General features: G+C 44.0%; 2 protein-coding genes across 2 annotated transcripts in view; both read right to left on the minus strand.

Annotated features, from left to right (window-relative positions):
- Positions 1–2,682: 2,682 nt before the first annotated feature.
- On the minus strand, positions 2,683–7,950 carry SLC35D3 (solute carrier family 35 member D3). The gene is made up of 2 exons (XM_030489890.1): positions 7,441–7,950; positions 2,683–6,226 (listed from the first exon to the last, which is right to left on the minus strand). Exons 1-2 carry the CDS (start codon positions 7,874–7,876, stop codon positions 5,400–5,402), a joined length of 1,263 nt encoding a protein of 420 aa, XP_030345750.1. The 5' UTR covers positions 7,877–7,950; the 3' UTR covers positions 2,683–5,399.
- Positions 7,951–12,044: 4,094 nt separating this feature from the next.
- The window catches only part of PEX7 (peroxisomal biogenesis factor 7), a 45,014-nt gene continuing 37,885 nt past the window's right edge, over positions 12,045–19,173 (minus strand). The window contains exon 10 of the mRNA XM_030489929.1: positions 12,045–14,773. Within this exon, the coding sequence (XP_030345789.1) occupies positions 14,705–14,773 (69 nt within the window). The 3' untranslated portion in view covers positions 12,045–14,704. The remainder of the gene's footprint in view (positions 14,774–19,173) is intronic.

The following is a 19,173-nucleotide window of genomic DNA, read 5'->3' on the forward strand; positions in this document are numbered from 1 at the left end:
GGACACACCATAAGGACAGATTTACAAAGCTACTCTGAAAACCAAAAATTCACTTAATATAACTAGGACAATTCATTACACAAGGAGTTAATGGTGATATACACAGCTCCCTGTAGCTGGTTTTATTTATTGATGACACTCAATATTTACAGAAGCCAGCAAACCTGGCTGGTTTACTGTCAAATCACCAGTTCCAGATCATTATTCTCTCTCATTTGACACCCATGTCAGGTAAGAAACGGTCTGTGACTTTAGCAATTATTGCTCTTTTTCAGAGAAATCCTGAATTCTATTAAAGAATGGTTGAAATCTGTGTTGGTTTGTCAGGAATGAAATAAATAGCACCTAATTTAAAAAAAAATGTATCATTTTGAGAGCAGAACTGACATTGTTTTTATTTGATAAGGGACAAACTTTTATCAACAAAATTAATGTGCCCAGAACAGAATTTCTTACATCTGTCCAGGAAGAAAAAAATCACAGGACCACAAAGAGCACATCTATCCACCTTCCCCCAAGCCAGGCCATTCACTCTGCCTCTCTCTTTCATGTGTTTTGCTTTTCTGGGCCCCAGATTCAAGCGCATTCACTGCAGATTCACTGCACTGTTTGGCTCTGGGTTTCCGATGCTGTCGCTATTTCTTCCCATGTAAGAACATTTTGGTTTTCTGCAAAAACTCTCACATTTTCCCCATCCATCCTAATTTTTAACTCTCATATTTTCTCCATCCATCCTAATCCTACGTACCCCTCTGAGCAGTGTTTTCATGCTTTCTGCCCAGGCTTTCATCTCAGGCACAGTCTCCTGTTAAACACAGTGTGTAGCATTAAAGTGTGACTGGCTTTCTTCATCTCCACCTATAACACAAATCAGCCTGGCTCAACAGCAATAATGATAGCCACTCCTTTTCAGGTCTGTAGCTGTATTACTCAAAATGCTCTTACTGTGAAAAAATCTCCTTCTGGTTTTACATGTCTAATAAATATCCACACCAGCATGCACAACCAGTAGGTTTCGGTACTGGCTGGCTGGCAGAGGGATGGCCCTCGCTCCTGCACCTATCCTGCTCACAGCCCAGCTCCGCAGGATCCTGGTACACAGCCCTGGCCCAGCTCCACAAGAAGCTGGTATGCAGCCACGGCTAAGCTATATAGGGAGCTGGGAAGCAAGGAGCTGGTGGTCAGAAACATGTACAAAGGTAGCAAGAAGCAATCTGGGTATAAAAGATACTGCTGGTCCATTCCCCCCTGCCTTTCTATACTGGCAGAGGTCTTCAGGCTGGACACTGGAAACAAGATTTGGGAAATATAGTAGGAGTAAGGGAAGAGAAATGAGGGTATGTGCATGCTCAACAATTCCCAACAGGAGTGAGGTTGAAGTGAAAAGCTTCCTGATGACCTCCAATAAGCCACTGAAGCATGAATAGTGCGGCTAATTGAGAGGCAGGGTTGATTGCCTGCACTGCTTCAGGTTAAAAAAACCACAGAAGAAACCTCGAAGCACTATGTGAAATTATACGGGACACAGGCAGAGAGGGCAAGGAGACAGGAATCTGTGGTGTTAAAGCTTAACCATGACAAGCAGCAAAATGTTCAGCTGTTAATTTAGAGACCAGAGCTGAAGGGCTTGCACCTTTCTGCCTGCTCAAGCCTTTGCCTGCAGCAAACACACATCATCAAATTACAAGAGGCTGTTAAGCACTGGCAATAAACCATCCCCAGGCATACACAGGGCTGCGGAGCATTGCTTAATAAACTGTAAAATTTCTTTCACTCTCACCTGTTTTGTGGCAGGTTACTTTTCATTTTCCTTCTGGAAATGCAGGATCAGTTTGTCAGTGATGTATGCAATTTTTTTACTTACTCTTAGAAATGTTAACTGTCCCTGCCTCCAAATAACCCCCCCCTCTTTCATTTATTTGAGAAAAGAATGTATGTTAGAAAAGATGGCCATAGCTTTCATTTTCCTTTTGCACATGTATTTGTGTGCACGCGTGTGCGTATGTATACAGTAGCGCTAGAGCAGGTGTTACTCGATGATGTGTTGACACTGAAATTAATGTTTATTCTCCAAGCAGTCATTGTGCGTCAGGTTCATTCATTATCCTGGAACAAGGACAGTTTCTTTCTCTAAACTGTCCTGCAGGCACATTTGTGTGGAACTCTAAGATGAATTCTGCGATCATCACCAGCCCCAGTGTCTGGCACAACCCAATTTGAGCCACATATAACATACTTTTCATTGGAAGCAAACAGGTAAAACTTAATGCTTAAGTCATCTCCTAGGGTTGCCATGTGACATAGCTGGTAATAAAAATACTTAATATTGTGAAGTTAAATCAATTTTAAGTCCTTTAATAATGCAATGATTTTATAATGTATCTATTAATAATGAGCATCATCTTATTTTTATTTATTCTAAAGTTACAGCAGTTACACTAGTGGCACTAAATCATATATGTAACCAAAGAAATCACTGCTGAGAACCACAGAAACTCCAGGAGGCAGAGAGGACTCAGCCCCTTCATATTCCTGCGTTCCTTCGTCTGTCCTCAGTCCCTCTGTCCATGACAGTATTTATAGTGTGCAGTCACATGTTGAGAAAACTTGGACGGTGTAAAGGCACAAGAATAACTATAAATGAACCAAAAATAAGTAGCAACAATAAGAAAACCAGAAGGCTTTTGGAAAGCAGTGCGTTTTATTCCCACATCTCATTCTGCAGTCTTCCGCTGATGCTATTAAAATACCTCAGCACGAGGCACTATTTTTATTTTATTGTGCTACAGTCTGTTACTGAAAAAGTGGATTGCATTTGCCAAATCCCCATTTTAATTTAGGGAATTTACAGGTATAAACAGAATACGACATAACCACATTTCAACCATACATGCAACGTACAACATCGTAACAGCAGCTTTTTTAACAGTCAAAACTGTTTGAATTTCCACAAGTTTCTACTAATACTTCAACAACAGTAAGTGGCAAAACACTGAACTCCCCCAGGAAAAGGTCCTGCAATAAGAATCCAGGGAGAGCTTTCTACAGCACATGACAAACATGGAGTGTATGCTACAGGATCTAAGACTGGCATCCAGATGGTGAAAAGATCCACATTTCTTGTGAAGAGAGAACACTGAGCACAGTGGCGACAGATCAGAAGTGTGGGCTTCTCTTCAGCCGCCTGTATGATTACAGAGCAGTTCAGTATAGTAATGAGTTCAGTAATACAGCAACTATAAGTCATAGGCACAAACTTCTTTAGGACGCTTCTGAAAAGCTAACAAAACCCCTATTATATTAGCCTATGAACAATAAATAGTGCTTTTATTGAAAAAGATGCCATATGGAGCTTGAACAGAAAGTAAACGTATTTTGGCATACAGCCAGTATCTCTTAACTCTTACACATAAGGTATACATAACGTGTGATGTACAGACCTCCATGCCCTGTCCCCCAGATCAGCTTTTAGCCTGAATGTCTTCATAGCCCTCTCTTCCAAAATTCATGGGTGATGCCAGATCACGCACCTTCTGTGCTCACTCAAAAACCATACTGTCACACCAGTGTTTCTGCCTGCACATTTATTGTCAAGAATCTGAAGCTCCCCCAGAGATCAGTTTTGCAAATATCCCCTGCTGGGTAAATTGCTTATTTCGGATTTCTGTGCTGAGCACGCTGTGAGGCTAATGCTGCCTGCTTGGCTTGAGAGAGCACTGGGCTAGGCATTGATTAATTAGGGCCATGGGGATAATTGATTTTCAGTTCAGTGGCTTAATAAATAATAATAACAACAATAAATAATATATAATAATAAATAATAACAAACTTGGGTCATTTTTTTTGAGGAGATGGTAACAACTCATTTCAGCCTATGGTCAAGATGGCCCAATGGCTGGGGCACCCCTTTGAGATGAGGAAGATTCAAGTCAAATCTCTTTTCTGCCTAGTTCTGAGCAAAGGTTTGACCCAAGAACCCCCACATACCAAAAGGGTATCCCCACGCTAAGAAATACTCAATCATCCGTTTCCCCAGTCTTTCCTGGTAAACATACGTGGTACAAAATAATAGCATATCCAGTCGAGGACTCACTGGAGCACCTGCTTCCTGCTTCCCACTTGCCACAGCAGCACTCGAGTGCCCAGGGTGCAGCGGCAGCTCTGCTCCTCACAGCCCAAAGGGACAGCCTGGGCACTTGGGAGCAGCTCCCACCAAAGCCATGGATGTCTCGGTGCCAAGCATCCTGGCCCACAAGCACTCGTCCAAGGGATCTTGCCAGAGCACACTGCAGCTCCCGCCTGCCTGCGCTTTCTTCCACTGGACAACACAGTGCAGGGACAGTGAGGGCTGATTCATACACACAAAATCATGTCCCGGCATGTGGCCAGGATACAGCAGACTTGTCCTGCAAAAGGTTCCCAGAGAGATGGTGTCCCCAGTTCTGTAATCAGCCTGTACTTCTGAGAGAGGGAGAGGACACCTAGGTTCTAGTCCAACCGACTTTAGGGTATGAGGAAGGGATAGAAGAAGGCACACACTTTCTCCCTAATTTTTTTATAGCCCTCCCAAATCAATACATACAGCATTTCCAAACTCTTTCATTTGGGTCAAGCTAATATTCCCAACGCTACACGTAGTTAAAGCTCATAGAAAACCATCCTTCTTTTGCGAACCAAAGCTTCTCAGAAGTTCAGATCTGGTTCTGCTTTCATGTACACCACCACAAGACAGAAGTATTTCTACTGAAGACACAAACCACCCAATGCAAACCAGGTCCAAGGCCCAGCCTGGCCATGGAATCAGGGAAAGTTTTGATTCTTCAGACAAGAGGGTGGCTTTTACACCAATCTAATTGAAATGGAACAACCTCTAGCTCTGTTGCAATTGTATGGACACAGAGGAGCACATAAAGCTGATGAAGCTTATATATTGTAGGAATATGTTTATGTAGAATACCTATAATTGGACAGATACAGATAGGGAAGCACAGCGACGGAGCCTCCGAATGGTGTTAAAATCACAAGGCTCCAGACACAAGCTAAGCTACAGGCCACCGCTGTGTCACTGGCACTGCCAACTGACTCCATGGTACTGATGTCCCTCACAGCCCAGGCTGCTGGGCAAGCACCCTGTGACTTCCCGTTACCCAACTCTCTCTGTGTCCACAGCAGAGGACTCGGCACCTTTAGCTGTGGTGGGTCTAAATTGATGTACTGAAAGCAGCTGAAAGCAAGCCCAAAGCATGAGCAAATTCTGACCTTTTGCTTTTTGACAATGAGGTAAAGTCATCCTGCATGATTTGGATTTGTCAGCATTGATGTGGAAATGTATGCTCTGCCTTTCCCCCTGTACAGAGAACCAGGTCTGTCCTCAAGCAATAGGTTTTCAAACCCGCTTTTTAAGGGTTTGGTAGCTCTTCATTTTCTATCAAATAATCCTTCTTTATATAATTAGCACCCCTCACCAACCTCCATACTCCAAGATAGGCATCCTTCAGTGAGCTCCTGTTCACTTCTTGCGTGCCAGTGGCTTTTTCCTGGATCACTGGTCCCTTGGCAGGTTTCTCAGTGCCGTCCTCTTCCTCTCCACTCTGGCTGTCCCCTGTGGCTGATCCTTCCACTGCTGCTTCTTCAGCCCCCTTCTCATGGGAAATTGCCTCCATCGCAAACAGTGCTTGGTCACCTGCCTGGCTTTTCCCCTCCTCTTCTCTAGCTTCTTTCTCCAGGTCCTCATAATTGCTCTGCCGTCTGGTCTCAATGTACTTGGCCACGCAGTAAATGACAGACCCCAAGGTGTTGACCACAACACCAGCTATAAATAACTTTGTGGGCTCCACATCATTGAATGCCACCATGCCCACCGTGATGGTTGCTATGCTCTTCACCACCCCTACAAAGCTGGTGGTCACAGCCGAGTTAATGTAAGTGCAGTGAAGGGTGGTAAAGTTCATGGCACAGCTAATCAGGACGCAAGCGATAAAGATGCATACCATGGCAGGGTCCTTCCACCCTGGGAAGGACCAGACATTGATGGAATCCATGCTGGCGAAGGAGCAAATGATGAGAAAAGGGGTGGCTGACACAGCAATGGCGTACTGAGCTGTGAGGGGTCCATATTCACTATCTATACTGGTCTTCTGAATGAGCACCAGGTAGGCAGCGTGTATGAGTACAGCCAGCACGCCTGTCACATAGCCCATAGCATCCCCGGTCAGGTCACCAGCTCCTGTCAGGAGAGTGACAGAAAGAAACAAGCGTGGTTTTTGCATGTGAGACAGAAAGAGAGCACTGCTTTGGACTGGGGGGGTATTTAGGAAATAGGCTTCAGTGCACCTGACGTAAGTCCTAGGATCTGTCATGCTTTTCCCAAGGCTGGACATACTTACCTCCCAACGGATACATCTCTTTGTGGTCGTCTTTTTCATGCTGCAAACCTACTGATTGTCTTTCACTCTCCCCCTAAATCCCACTGCCAAAATCAGATTGTGTTCTCCCTTTTTTTGAAGACGCTATGGGAGATTCGCAGCCAAAGCCACACACGCACACAGCAACCTTGGGCATCCTCTTGCCAGCGCAGGTGTATGCCAGCTCTGGCTGACCAGGCCACCTGCCCTCCAGCACCCTGGTTCTCCTTCTGCCTTCCTGCTCCCCCCAGCAAAGGCAAGCTGTGTGCAGTGAGAGCCTCTCTGCTATCAGGCTTCTTTGCAGATCGAACTACTTGCCTTACGTGTGTGCTCTGTTCCCTGGGGCAGCCCCCAGCCCGGGAGTGTTGCCGGGCCACACAGAGCTAGCTTTGCCTCGGCTCCAGCTCCAGCTCCAAAGGAGCTCCAGCCGCCTTTGCCTCCAGCTATGCCTCGGCTGGAGATCAACACATAGGGGCCCGCAGATGACCCCTAAGCTTGCACCTACCCCTGTAAGGCTGCACTTACCCCAGTAGGGCTGGAGTTGCCCCCATGGGGTTGCAACTGCCCCTGAACATTACACCTACCCCTGTAAGGTTGCACTCACCTCCCCTAAGATCACATCTTCCTCCACGGGGTTGCACCTTCCCTAGCAGGGTTGCAATAAGGTTGCACCGACTCCCATAGGTTTACACCGACCCTACAGGACTGCACCGACCCTCATAGGATGCACCTATAGCTGTAGGGCTGTACTTGTCACAGGGGGGCTGCATCCCCGGACTCGCACCGGTCCCTGCAAAGTCGCGCCTGCCGTAGCGGGGCTGCAGCTGCCCTCCGGGGCTGCACGCTCCCCGCAGCCTCACACTTCTCTCTCGGGCTGCCGCTGCCCGCCCCGACCAGCCGCGGAGCCCAGCCGGAGCGGCGGGGGACATCGGTGCAGAGCCTCCGCCGCCGCCCTCGGGCGCCCCGCGGCGCGGCCGCACGCCCCGTCCCGCCCCGTCCAGCCCCATCCCTCCGGCGCGGCCGCGACCGCACTCACCGGCCAGCGCGGCGCCGCAGGTGGTGATGAGGACGGCGACCAGGACGCCGGGCGAGGGCATGCCGTCGCGGAGCACCAGGGCACCGGTGAGGAGGGTGACGAGGGGCAGGCAGCGCTTGAAGACGACGTACATGGGGAGGCTGAGGCCGCGCAGCGACCAGAGGGTGAGAGTGGACTGTAGAGTAGCCAGGGCGGCCACGGCAGCGAAGGGGCGCGCCAGGCGGGGCCCGAAGGGTGGCAGCGCCGCCAGCCCCCGCCGCCGCAGCGCCTCCAGCCCCAGCGCCGCCGCCGCGCTGCTGAGGCACTGCAGCAGTGTCAGGAAGGCGAAGTGGTAGCGGGCCAGCAGGAACTTCAGCAGGATGTTCAGCGAGCCCGAGCACAGCCCGTGCGCCACCGCCACCGCGACGCCCCGCGCACGGCCCCGCCACCGGCCCATCCTCCCCGCGTACGGCCCCGCCGCCGGGGCCCGCGGCACTGCCGCCCGCCCGGCCACCCGCCGCGGCGGCGGGAGGGGGGGGACGGGGGACGGGCACGGGCGGAGGCGGGGGCGGGCGGAGGCAGGACGCGCTCCCAGCAGGGCGGCCGCCGTCCCCGACGTGTCCCCCCGCCTCCCCGCCCCTCCTGCCCCCTCTCCGCCGCTGCTCCCTGAGTGCCTCCCCGCTATCCCAAGTGCGTCTCCGTCGCCGCTTTAGGTGCTCCCCCTCCCGGTGTCCCCCCCCAACCCCGCCGCCCGCAAGCCCTCCCGAAGCCGGCCGGCGGCAGCGCAGCGCGGTGCTTTCAGCCGGAGGGACACACAAACGCATCGCGGCGGGGCGCGACCGGCCCGAAAATAACGCGGGAGCCCCGTGGGAAACCCCACGTCTCTCGGAGCAGGGAGCTCAGTGCAAGCCCCCGCAGCCCGTGCACAAACAGGGCAGCACTGCCTTTCTCTCCCCAACAGCGTACGGCCTCCCAGATAAAAGCATCCGTTGAGCCTATCGGCGGCATCCCTCCCGCAGCCCTCGGCTCTTCGCGTTGCGGTCCCGGTCGCCCCTCGGTTCGCCAAAGGGAGTCCCTTCGCTGAGGGTGAGCGGCGGAGAGTCGAACCGCTGCTAAGGAAGCCGGGAGAACCTGTGTCTAGTAGGAGAGCTTTCCTTGGGAAGTCATTAAAACTTGGTAACCACACACAGTCTTGGAAAGAGATGTCTTGAAGCCTGGTAAAGTTTAAATAAACTAACCCTCTCTCTCGACTTGCCAAATGAAGGTTTTAACAGGAGACAGCAATTGATCACCTCAACTCTATGAGAAAACAAAAGTTTTTTCGGGCAGCCAGTCCTCTACCAGTCTCCTGCAGCGTCAGGCACCGTAAGGGAATGAAAAACTATACTTGTATTCAGAGCTGCCTTATATTCTTGAGCATCATTTGCACCGAAGAGGATGTGTTACATATTTCCAGGGTTACAACTAGCAGTGGAGCTGGTACAGGCACGGAAAGGTGGCAGGACAAGGTTTATAAAATGAAACAACAGAGGTACACATTAGGGTAAGAATGTTTGAAGATGAAAACTGGTAATGAGGGAGAGGAAACCATGGATACCACTGAAATTAAACAGAGGTAAGCCACAAGTTAAATCGATGTTCTCTAAGCAAAAACTAAAGGAACTTTTTTTCAGCCTTTGGGGTAAACATGTGGATGGAGACAGGAGGGATGTTTGGAGTCTAACCCGCAGCCAGCTTCCAGAAGCCGCCGGGAGCTGAGTGCAAGTCTACCTTGCATGTTAGTGCCATCAGCCCTGCTTGTGCAAGGGCCAGCAGCCGCTGCTGACTGCCTGTGGCTGATGCAGGCACAGCAGTGCTTCCTTCTGCTCTTTGGCAGGTGTTCCTGGGTAAATATCCTTTCACACCAGAGGCCGTCTCCAGCTCTCCCTCCATTTATTTTTCAATCTTCAACTTATTCATTTTTTTTATCAAGCTGCTCTTCTCACTCCCTCTTACTTGCCTGGCATTTTTTCACCTTCTTTCCTTCCTTTCCGCATTCCCATTACAGAGCCTGACTGACATTAATGAAAGAACAAGACTAACTTTGTGAGGACCACTGTAATACTCACCTGACTCAAAACTGCAGCCTCTCTTTTCCTCCTTCACCTCTTCTCTTCTTCATTTTTTACAGAATCCATGGGAAGATTCTCCTGATACTTAAAATTTCAAATTGGCTTTTCCCCTTCTGACTCTTAAGTGCTCCCTAATTATTTTCCATGACAGTTTGTTTTCCATTTTGTTCTCTCTCTGGTTCTTACCAAGGCAGTTATATTTTCATCTTCTTTTTACATGCAAATCTTTAGTTTTAATAATATTTGACTACTTACATTTCTATTGATTAAAAACTCCACTGATTGATTGAAATATTAAAACACTGAAAAAAACCCCAACCTGGACTCTGTGTGTATGACTCCTCTTAAAAGGTGAGAGTAACACCTATCTGAATTTCTCAGTCACAAAAGTCACAGATGCAACCTGGATACTTGGAAGTTTAATCTTTGCTAACTCCGGGTGGGAAGAGAGCATGTACTGAAACCCTGAAGTTTTCAGGCAAAATGACATTGTCAGTTATGGTCACCTCCCTGGTGTCATGGGGCTCCATCTCAGGGGCCTTCACCCACGTCAGCAGCTGCACTGCAGCGTAAAATGGGAAGTCACAGTTAAGTGGCCTGGTATATGAAGGTGTGTAAAAGTTGAAACTCTCATTTAAACCTACTGGAAACCAAGTCTGGCTTCGAAACTCCCTGCAGATCTGTGCCAATGCATTTACACCCACCTCCAATTGGACTCATTCCAAGCCCCCAGCACAATTTAAAGGAACATGTGGGTCACTGCGACAGTGGTTTCACATGGGAGGAAAAAAAAGCTCTTTCTGCCAAATAAGTGCAGATATAGAAAAAAAATCTGATCGTGTTTTCTGAAAACATGGTAGTAATTGGGATTGCACCTAAGCTTAACCTCTGGAAGAAACAGTTTTGTCCCTTCACCAGTAAAATTATTACTAGAGAAGTGAGTCTCTGGCATTGCAGAGGATCAGGCTGCAAGTCTGCTTTGGGGGCTAAATACTTCCCTGATTGAAACAGAAAAACAAGTGCATCAGAAGGAGAGGGAAGGAAAGGGAAAAGGAAAGGGAAAGGAAACTAGACTGTTTCAGTTGGAAGGGACCTACAACAATCATCTAGTTCAACTGCCTGACCACTTCAGGGCTGACCAGAAGTTTAAAGCATGTTGTTAAGGGCATTGTCCAAATGCCTCTTAAACACTGACAGGCTTGGGGCACTGACGAGCTCTCTAGGAAGCCCATTCTAATGTTTGACCACCCTCTCAGTGAAGAAATGCTTCCTGATGTGCAAACTAAACCTCTCCTGGTGCAGCTTTGAACTGTTCCCATGTGCCCTGTCACTGGACCCCAACACCTCCCTCTCCACCTTCTCTCCTCAGGAAGCTGTAGAGACCAATGAGGTTGCCCCTCAGCCTCCTTTTCTCCAAACTAGACAAACCCAAAGTCCTTCGCTGCTCCTCTGGACACAGTCAAGGACCTTCACATCCTTCTTAAATTGTGGGGTCCAGAACTGCATGCAGCACTCAAGGTGAGGCCACACTAACACTAAATTTGGGAACTCAAGCGTCCATATCTTAAATACCACATCCTCTCTTGGAAGTCATCTTCTTCAAGCTTCTTTTGCAGCATGTCTCATGGTAATCCTGATTTTAGTCTTGTCTATATACAGCAAGGGGAGGTGAGGGGAGGGTGCTGTGCCTTGCCAAACCACCCCTTTCTCAACATGGATTCAGGCCAGGCCCGATACTAGCCTCCCACTGCCTCTCCACCACTCCACACTCAGAGAAGACAAGTTCTCCTGCACTTCACTGGGAAGGCACTGGATAAAGCAACAGAGAGACATAATTTGAGGTAACACCACCATGAAGGTACTTCCTTCACACTTAGCTGTTCTTGTGTCGAGACAGCAACTGGGTATTCAGTTCATAAGTTGACTGTAACAAAATTTTGACCTAGCAGTGGGGCACAGACGACAGTAACTAACAGCTCTTGGTAAGGACATGATTATGATGCCTTAACTCTAATCCTCTGATGCAAATTATGCTCAGTTCTGCATTTCACAATGACATGGATGAGGTCAAAAAAACCAAACATGCAGCCAACTAGTGTCAAAATTCCTAAGGGCATCCTTTTTCTATTCTTTTGTTTTAATTAAAATGGTAAAGATCATATAAAATGGGCAGTTGCTTTAATTAGGGTCTAATGCAACCATATAGAGAAAGCGTTGTGCAGTGTTGTATCCACTCCCTAGCACATGACGCCGAGCATTCAAAACAGAACAGCACTAGTGAAAGGCTTAGTGCACCCCTGCCTGCACAGCAAAATTTGAGGCCAGCACTGTACTTGGCTAGAAGAGATTGCTTCATCACTAGCATGTATAGTCTGCATAAGCAGACACACAGAATCATTTCAACTAGCTTTCCTTTATTGTAATGCAGACCTGATGGGGCATACAGCTAGACAAAGCTGCATGAAGTATGGGCTCTAAAAGTACTGTCTCCCAGTATTCATACAAGACGCAAACCATGATTATGATACTCTTTATTTATAAGATGCTCTCAGTATCTTTCACTGCAGTTACTTTTGGATCAACGATTCTCAATTGGAGAAGTGAACACAAGAGTGTAGCCAAAAATACCGTGTGCAATTAATTTAACAGCATTATAGAACAGCAAATCCACTCCTTTAGAACATGATTAATCAATATGTTTCTTGAACCAAGGAGAAACCTATGAGCTTCCATAAAACAAAATCTTCCACAGGAGCAAGTTTAAAAGTAGAACACATTATATCTTTTAAGATTGTTGTTGTTAAAGGTCCGTTTCAGTAAATGAAAAAAAGCTCAGAAGCTAATATTTTGGTCATAAAATCAAAAGTATTTCTTTACAACAATTACAGCAAACATTCCCTGAGAATTAAGAATCAGCAACAACTATTGCCAGATATTGTTTTTTTCTGTTACACTGCAGAAATGTTACAGCACATTCTGTCCATGCAAAGATTACACAGGAAGATTAAAGGCCACAGTTTTTATTTACTATGTGCATTTTCTGGATGCACTCATTTCTCAAGAGAATTAAATCCGGATGCCGCAACCCTCAGCACTGAAGCTAACCAGGACATGAGGGTAGAGGAGGCAGTTAAGAAAGGTTTAATCCATGTGTCGCGTATGTGTGCATGTTCAAAATTCCATTCTTTTTCCCTTTCCCTTCCCCATGCTAAGTATTCTAAATTTGCCCTTCCAACTGATAGGCTATGGCACCATTTTGGATTATTCCTCCTCCCTCGCCCCAGAAACATGCATCTAAAATACATACCCAGCACCAAAATGTTCCACTCATTCAGACAAGTACCTTGCAGTCTAAGCAGAAAAGAGAGGTAAAACACAAGAGTGGGGAAACTATTAAAGTTGGAATAATCAATTTTAATGCCTAAAATTAGATTTTATGGCCCACTGTATTGCTGAAAACTGTGCAGAATACAGCTTTATTGTTGCATCATTCCTCAGCAAACAGAATTAAAGCACAGTGAACATTTGGAATTTGGTGCAACACACTGTGACAAAAAAGAAAATACTTTTTGTTTTTAATTTAGCTTGAGAAGATGGCATATTGCAGTCAGTTTGCACTGACCAAGAAAATAACAAGATCCTATCAATCAGGATCCAAATTCTCATGTTGTAGAAGAAGGTTTCTTTCTGTCTTGTCCTAACACCAAATTAATACTTGTGTATCTCCCTGTGGCTACCTGCTAGTACCCTGGCTCTTTCACCAAGGCAGCACAATCATTCTTCCCTTGCAACTTGCAGGGCTTAGTGCTGCTGAATTATTTTTCCTTTCTTCAAAGCATCCAGAAGATCTGGCAGTGTCTGCTATTGCTTGATATATGAGTGCTGCTACCCAGAAGTGTACAGCATTCATTAACAGGAGACTATGAGAACCTGACCAAAGATGTGCAAAGGCCCAACCTGCGAAGAGCCTTTTGATGGTAAAGATTGATGACATGGGGTATCAGCAGAAGGGAGAAAGGTGAAAAAAAGAAGCTAGCAGGAAGGAAACCAGGAGAGAAGCCTAACATATACCCATGAGAACTGCAGGAGTATCAAAGTTGGATCCTGAAAGAGTATTCAAAGGAGGCTGGAAGCATAGAAACTGAACATCTTTAATCACCTCAGAAAAACTCAAATGAAAATACCAGCCCATGTGCTGAGGAGTCGAAGTGAGCATGCGAAGTACTCAACTTACCTATAACATGTTGGGCATATTCTTGTAAGTATAATAGCTTGGCCACACTGGATCTGCTATGCTTATGTCATGCGGTTAATCTGTAGGTTCAGCTGGTCTGGACATCAGCTCTCACTTTGGTCAGGCTGTCAGACGTTCAGAAACATAGAATGCATGGCCTCTTCTGTCTCTTGGAGAAAACTTTCTAAGTAAGTGAAAACAGAGTCTAATAGAAGAGATGGTTGTCCTATATCTAAATCTTGAGGATTGTGATCCAATTACTTTGTATATATTTAATTTTTTCATAAGTGTTTTCTCTATCATCAGAGTATCTTTCTCCATCAACTGCTTTACTCAAGGACATCTAACGGAAAAAATGTATGAAAATAATCTTTACCACCTTCGTGAAGCGGCAATCAAAAAGGTCAAACAAATCAGCTGGCTATAAGCTATGACATTTACTCTTTATCAAAAGTATTCTTCATATTGCACAAGAAAATAACACAATGTGAGTCACAGCAAAACATAAAGAAATAAACGCATCTGAGTAATACACATCTCAGTTGACATTACAGTACTTGACCATGAAAAGCCACTTTTTTCTTTTCCACAGTGCCATTATCTCAAAATACACTGCCAGTGACTTTTAATCTGCATAAGGACCAAGAAGATTCAGGCCTCTGCTCCCATCATTAGCCAGACAGACCACAAAATTGTGTGATTCTACTTTAAAGACACCAGCTTGTATCTGCTACAGCCACTCTTTGGCCATTCATTCTTGCTGGCTCCTGTGCAGTAAACCAAGCCCTGAAATCTCCACACGCTTAAGTGCACAACACTCCATTCAAGCAGAGCTTTACTTAAAAAGAGACACTAAGATTAGTGACACAGTTAACACTTCAGCACGAGTCTGGTTGTGGGTCAAGAAATAAATGTTCCTGGTGTGTTCTTCACTTTTTCTCTAGACAGGAACTGCCAGACACGATGGAGTATAGATCTTGACTAGTTCGTCCCAAGCACAGTCCACCACCTACAAAGCAAAAAAACCCAAACCTATTTAGATCCTTCTATAAATGTAATTTTTACAAAAAAAAAAACAAACAACAAAAAAACCAAAAAAACAAAACAGAAGGAACTTAGGAGAAATCAATGCCTATTGTGGAGTTAATGCTTGTTGGTACTCTGAATTACAATGCTTCAAAATTATATAACAACACAGTTGGTTTGGGGTGGGGTTTTTTTATAAACCTTTGTGTTAACTTTACTGAGATTCATGAAAATTAACAATCATCTCCTGTTTTTCATACTCCCCATGAGGACAGCTGGGAAACCTTTGGGTTTCAATTAATTGTTCCAAGTAGTCTAAAGTACATAACCGAGAGTGAAATGAAGGAAGGACAAACAGAAGCCCAGACCTCATGGTATTTCTTCTCTTTACAGGGTCCCAAGATCCTTTTACCATGTTATCTAAACACATACTTGCAGGTACGGAAAATTGTTATAAACATCTTCCTAATGGAGAGCTAAGGAATGGAAAACCAAAGAAGTTGACCAAAATGATGCAGGAAGCTTCTTGAAGAATTGAGGCAGAACTTCAGTCTCACGCTGATAACCTATGAGATCTCTGTGTTGTATTTTGTTGAGAAGAGAGAAAACTATTTGCTGAGCATTGAGAACTGGGGGTGGTGATGTTGCTTCAAGCACTTCCTAGCCCCAACTAGCCTGATGAGAAGTAATGCTACCTGTGCCAATGACATCTTACAAACACAGTGACTGACTCCAACAGAACTGAAACTTTTCTGAATTGCAAGTGCCCAGCTCTATTCTAGATGTAGTCTTGAACCTAGAATCATAAAACCAGAAGGTTAATCAAATTCTGTAGCATTAGAAGATTTTAAGAAATAACAAGATTCCACAGAAGATGACTACAGGATGTTTTAAGTTTGAAAATTATTTGATAATGCACTTTAGAGTCTGTAACAAAGTGGAAGAGTTAACCACACTGACAATTACTCAAGCAGATGACCAATAATACATATTCACAAAATGTAAGATCTAAGGCAAAGGGAAGAAGAAAGAGGAAAGCTAAAGAGAAAAAGCTGACGAGCCCCACAAATATATTTCAGTAAATCTAGCTGAATCCACCTTGCAATATCTTTACAACATCCTTTCTGGTTGGGATCACAAAGGATACAGTATTGGATCCTCTGCACAACAAGCTTCCTTCTGGTACAGACTGCAATTCCTGTTCTCTTCTAGAGCCAGAATGAACATCTGCACACTAAAAATTTGGAAATCCAACTTCAATATTTGATTTCAGACTATAATTAGCCTATTTTGTGTTTACTATTCTGCACTATTATTCATTTTTATTACTTCCTTAGCTGGTTCTACTTACTTATTTGAAGTGCTTTCCATATACATCTAAATGGATCACAAAACCCCCTCTTGATAATGTGTCTGTCTATTCATATGACATAATAGAGCTTTGTGTAATGTAATGTTCTGCTGCACTGCAGTCCCCCAAATCATACCAAAAAGAAAATTTGAGTTCTCCACTAAATGCTATGTAGAAACTGGCAATCACATAAAACAAGAGGGTTTTTAATATTCTCCACAGCTCTGGATCAATATCCATACGTCTATAGGCAACATCTTCCACTTTTACAAAGGAACAAGAAACAAAGATAGCATCTGAAAAAAATCCCATGGGAATTCCCACCTGTTATCAATGTAATTAGCATCCTTGAAGTAGCCTCTGAACAAATATAGTTACAGAAACATTTAATCTAGCAACACTAAAAATAAACAGGAGATATTAAACGGGAGTTTGAAAAGGATCAGTTGCGGTAATTTGCCCAACTCACTGACTTAATGATAGCGTATGAAAGATAAAAGATAACCAGCAAACAAAAAGCCACAGCACATAATAGTGTATCAAGTTCTCCTGTGCAGCAGGAAGTCTGTAATGGAATACTGATATCAGGAACCTTAATGAAAATACACAGGCAAAGAACAGCAAACAGGTAGGTATGGGAAACTGGGACACTACACCATGGAACAGCATTACAAAATGCAATAGCATTTCCATTTCTCCATAATAGTTTCTCTATAATACAGCCAAGACTGTAAGAAAAAGGGGACAACCATAAACTCACAGTGCTTGCAGCCAGTATTAACTGATGGCCAGCTGCTACATGCCCCTTTGCAGTATCTCATAGATTATCACTGCCTCAAATACAAATGACTAAAATGAATCCTGGGATAAAGAGAATTGCCTCTTCATGCAGCTACTGCACCAGTTTATAAAATGTCTTCTCTTTTCATTTTGCCTTTTTTCTTTTTATGACCTGTCTTACACAATGGTCTTATGACCATTGTATGCCTTTCCCCAGAAGAGGGGAACATAGGATACTGATTAGAAATGCTTTAAAAGTATTCAGATATGTCAGTTGTCATGTGACATATGAACATTTTAAATACATACTTTAAAGCATGTTAGCCATTTAAAAAAAAAAAGGTACTTAATTTAAATATTATAAGCAAGAATTCCATTGGGATGAGCACACCACAGTAAATAAATATAGCATAAAAAAAGCTGCAAGTTCCTAGAGTTTTTATTTTGATCAATGAGATGATGTTACAAACAGGCAGAGAAAATCCTCTTGTGGCAGGATGAAGGACAAAGGAAAATTGAAAATGGAGTCACACATTATTTGCATACCTGATATAATTCCTCACCATTAGGAATATGAAGGAATAGGTTTGTCTTTCTGTGAAAATGTCCACTGTCCTGGGGACAAATTTTACTCTCAGATTGTAACAAATCTCACTGATTTCAGTATTTAGGTATATGCATGATTTACTTTTTTAAGCTGTCACATGAACAGAAGACAGTTTATTTCAATTGCAAAGAATTATGTGAATTATAATATAATTATACTACTGAATATTTTGGACATCTCTATGCCATACAATTTTCATTATCATTTATGAATACTAAACTGCCCTTGTAACTAAAAAAATCAAATTCTACTATAGCAACTTTATCAGAAATTGATAGTCAGAGTTAGATAACTAGAACTTAATTGTAAAACAATAATATTCCACCTTACACTGACTGGTAAATTACATCAATAAACAATGCAAATAGAAAAATCATTCTAAACCTGATGATTTTAATTATAACTAAAGCTACATGGGACAAAGGAAGTCTAACAAAATGACATTTACTACTTGTTTCTAATGCTTTTATTTCAGTAGCAAAGTTGCAGTACTAGTATATATGCTAGGGGTACTGCACTGTTATTACTGCAGAATAAGCATCATGCCAAGTTATCTGCCAGTAGAGATTTAAGCAAGTCTATTTGAAGTACATAAAATGAGGATAGCTGTATTTCCCTCTAAGTAAAGCCAAAAAGCAAGCAAACAAATGAAAAACTGCAGTCATCACAGGAAGCTGATTGCTTGACTAGAAAATCATAGTTTAACCCAAATGAAACAGCTATCCTCTATTTTATTGAAGTGTTTATCCTTGTCCCAGAGTATAACAAACAATGTTTCCCACCAACTGATTTAATATTGACATGCATTCATTTATCAAAGCCATTTCCATTGACTCACTAACTGATTTACTCCTTTGACAGGCCCTCTGTTCCCTATTCATCACAATCATATTGCTTTGCAATAGACTTAGACCTTTTCAAGCACCCGAGGGCAATCCATTCAGTCTAGTGCAATTAACTGCATGACATTCTGCTTCTTTACCATTCAGAAGCAGCAAGAAAAACAAGGGAAATCTCCCAAGTTAGTAGCTAACGTTCTTTTCAATATTTGGAGCTGTAATAAACCCCCAAGCTCTAACCAGGATTAAATACATAAAAAGAACAAGTGAAAACTTTGAGTTCAGTAACCCCTTTATGAAGGGGTTTCATCAGAAGAAAGTACAGCCCTTTCCAGATTAGTATTTCTGGAATTACCTTGGTGCCACTCAGCTTCCACAGTGCTCATAATAAATCAAGGATAATACGTAAATGTGTCTGAGAGCAACCCATTTCTCTTCTCAGCTTCTCTCCATCCCATCCCATTTTCAAATAAAACTAATAAGACCTGTCTTTTTTTCTGTAGAAGAGACAGCAGAAAAAGTATTCAGCTCCTCATTTCCATTAACATTGTGATTCCCTTCCTCTTTTAGTTTCTTGTCTTCTGTGTCTTTTCATGCAGAATTTAATGATCTATTTATATATTATGACGTATTTTTGAGGGGTCCTGAGCATCCTCTGTAAGTGTGTGATAAAGTAAGTAGAGATAAAGCAAGCTATTAGGTTTGCTACTCATCAAATCATATTCACAGGTAATCATTAAAACTGGTTGGTTAAGTGCATAATGATTCATGCATGAGTTTAAATACATTCAATACCTGTTTTGTAC

This window comes from Strigops habroptila, chromosome 6 (assembly GCF_004027225.2).
Source record: "Strigops habroptila isolate Jane chromosome 6, bStrHab1.2.pri, whole genome shotgun sequence".
NCBI classification, from domain to species: Eukaryota; Metazoa; Chordata; class Aves; order Psittaciformes; family Psittacidae; genus Strigops; species Strigops habroptila.

Excerpts from the sequence above, each read along its gene's own strand:
- SLC35D3 (XM_030489890.1), bottom strand. The coding sequence starts at position 7,876 with ATGGGCCGGTGGCGGGGCCGTGCGCGGGGCGTCGCGGTGGCGGTGGCG. Across the intron at positions 6,227-7,440 it reads CTGCGGCGCCGCGCTGGCCG|GAGCTGGTGACCTGACCGGG; the intron begins GTGAGTGCGGTC and ends CTCTCCTGACAG.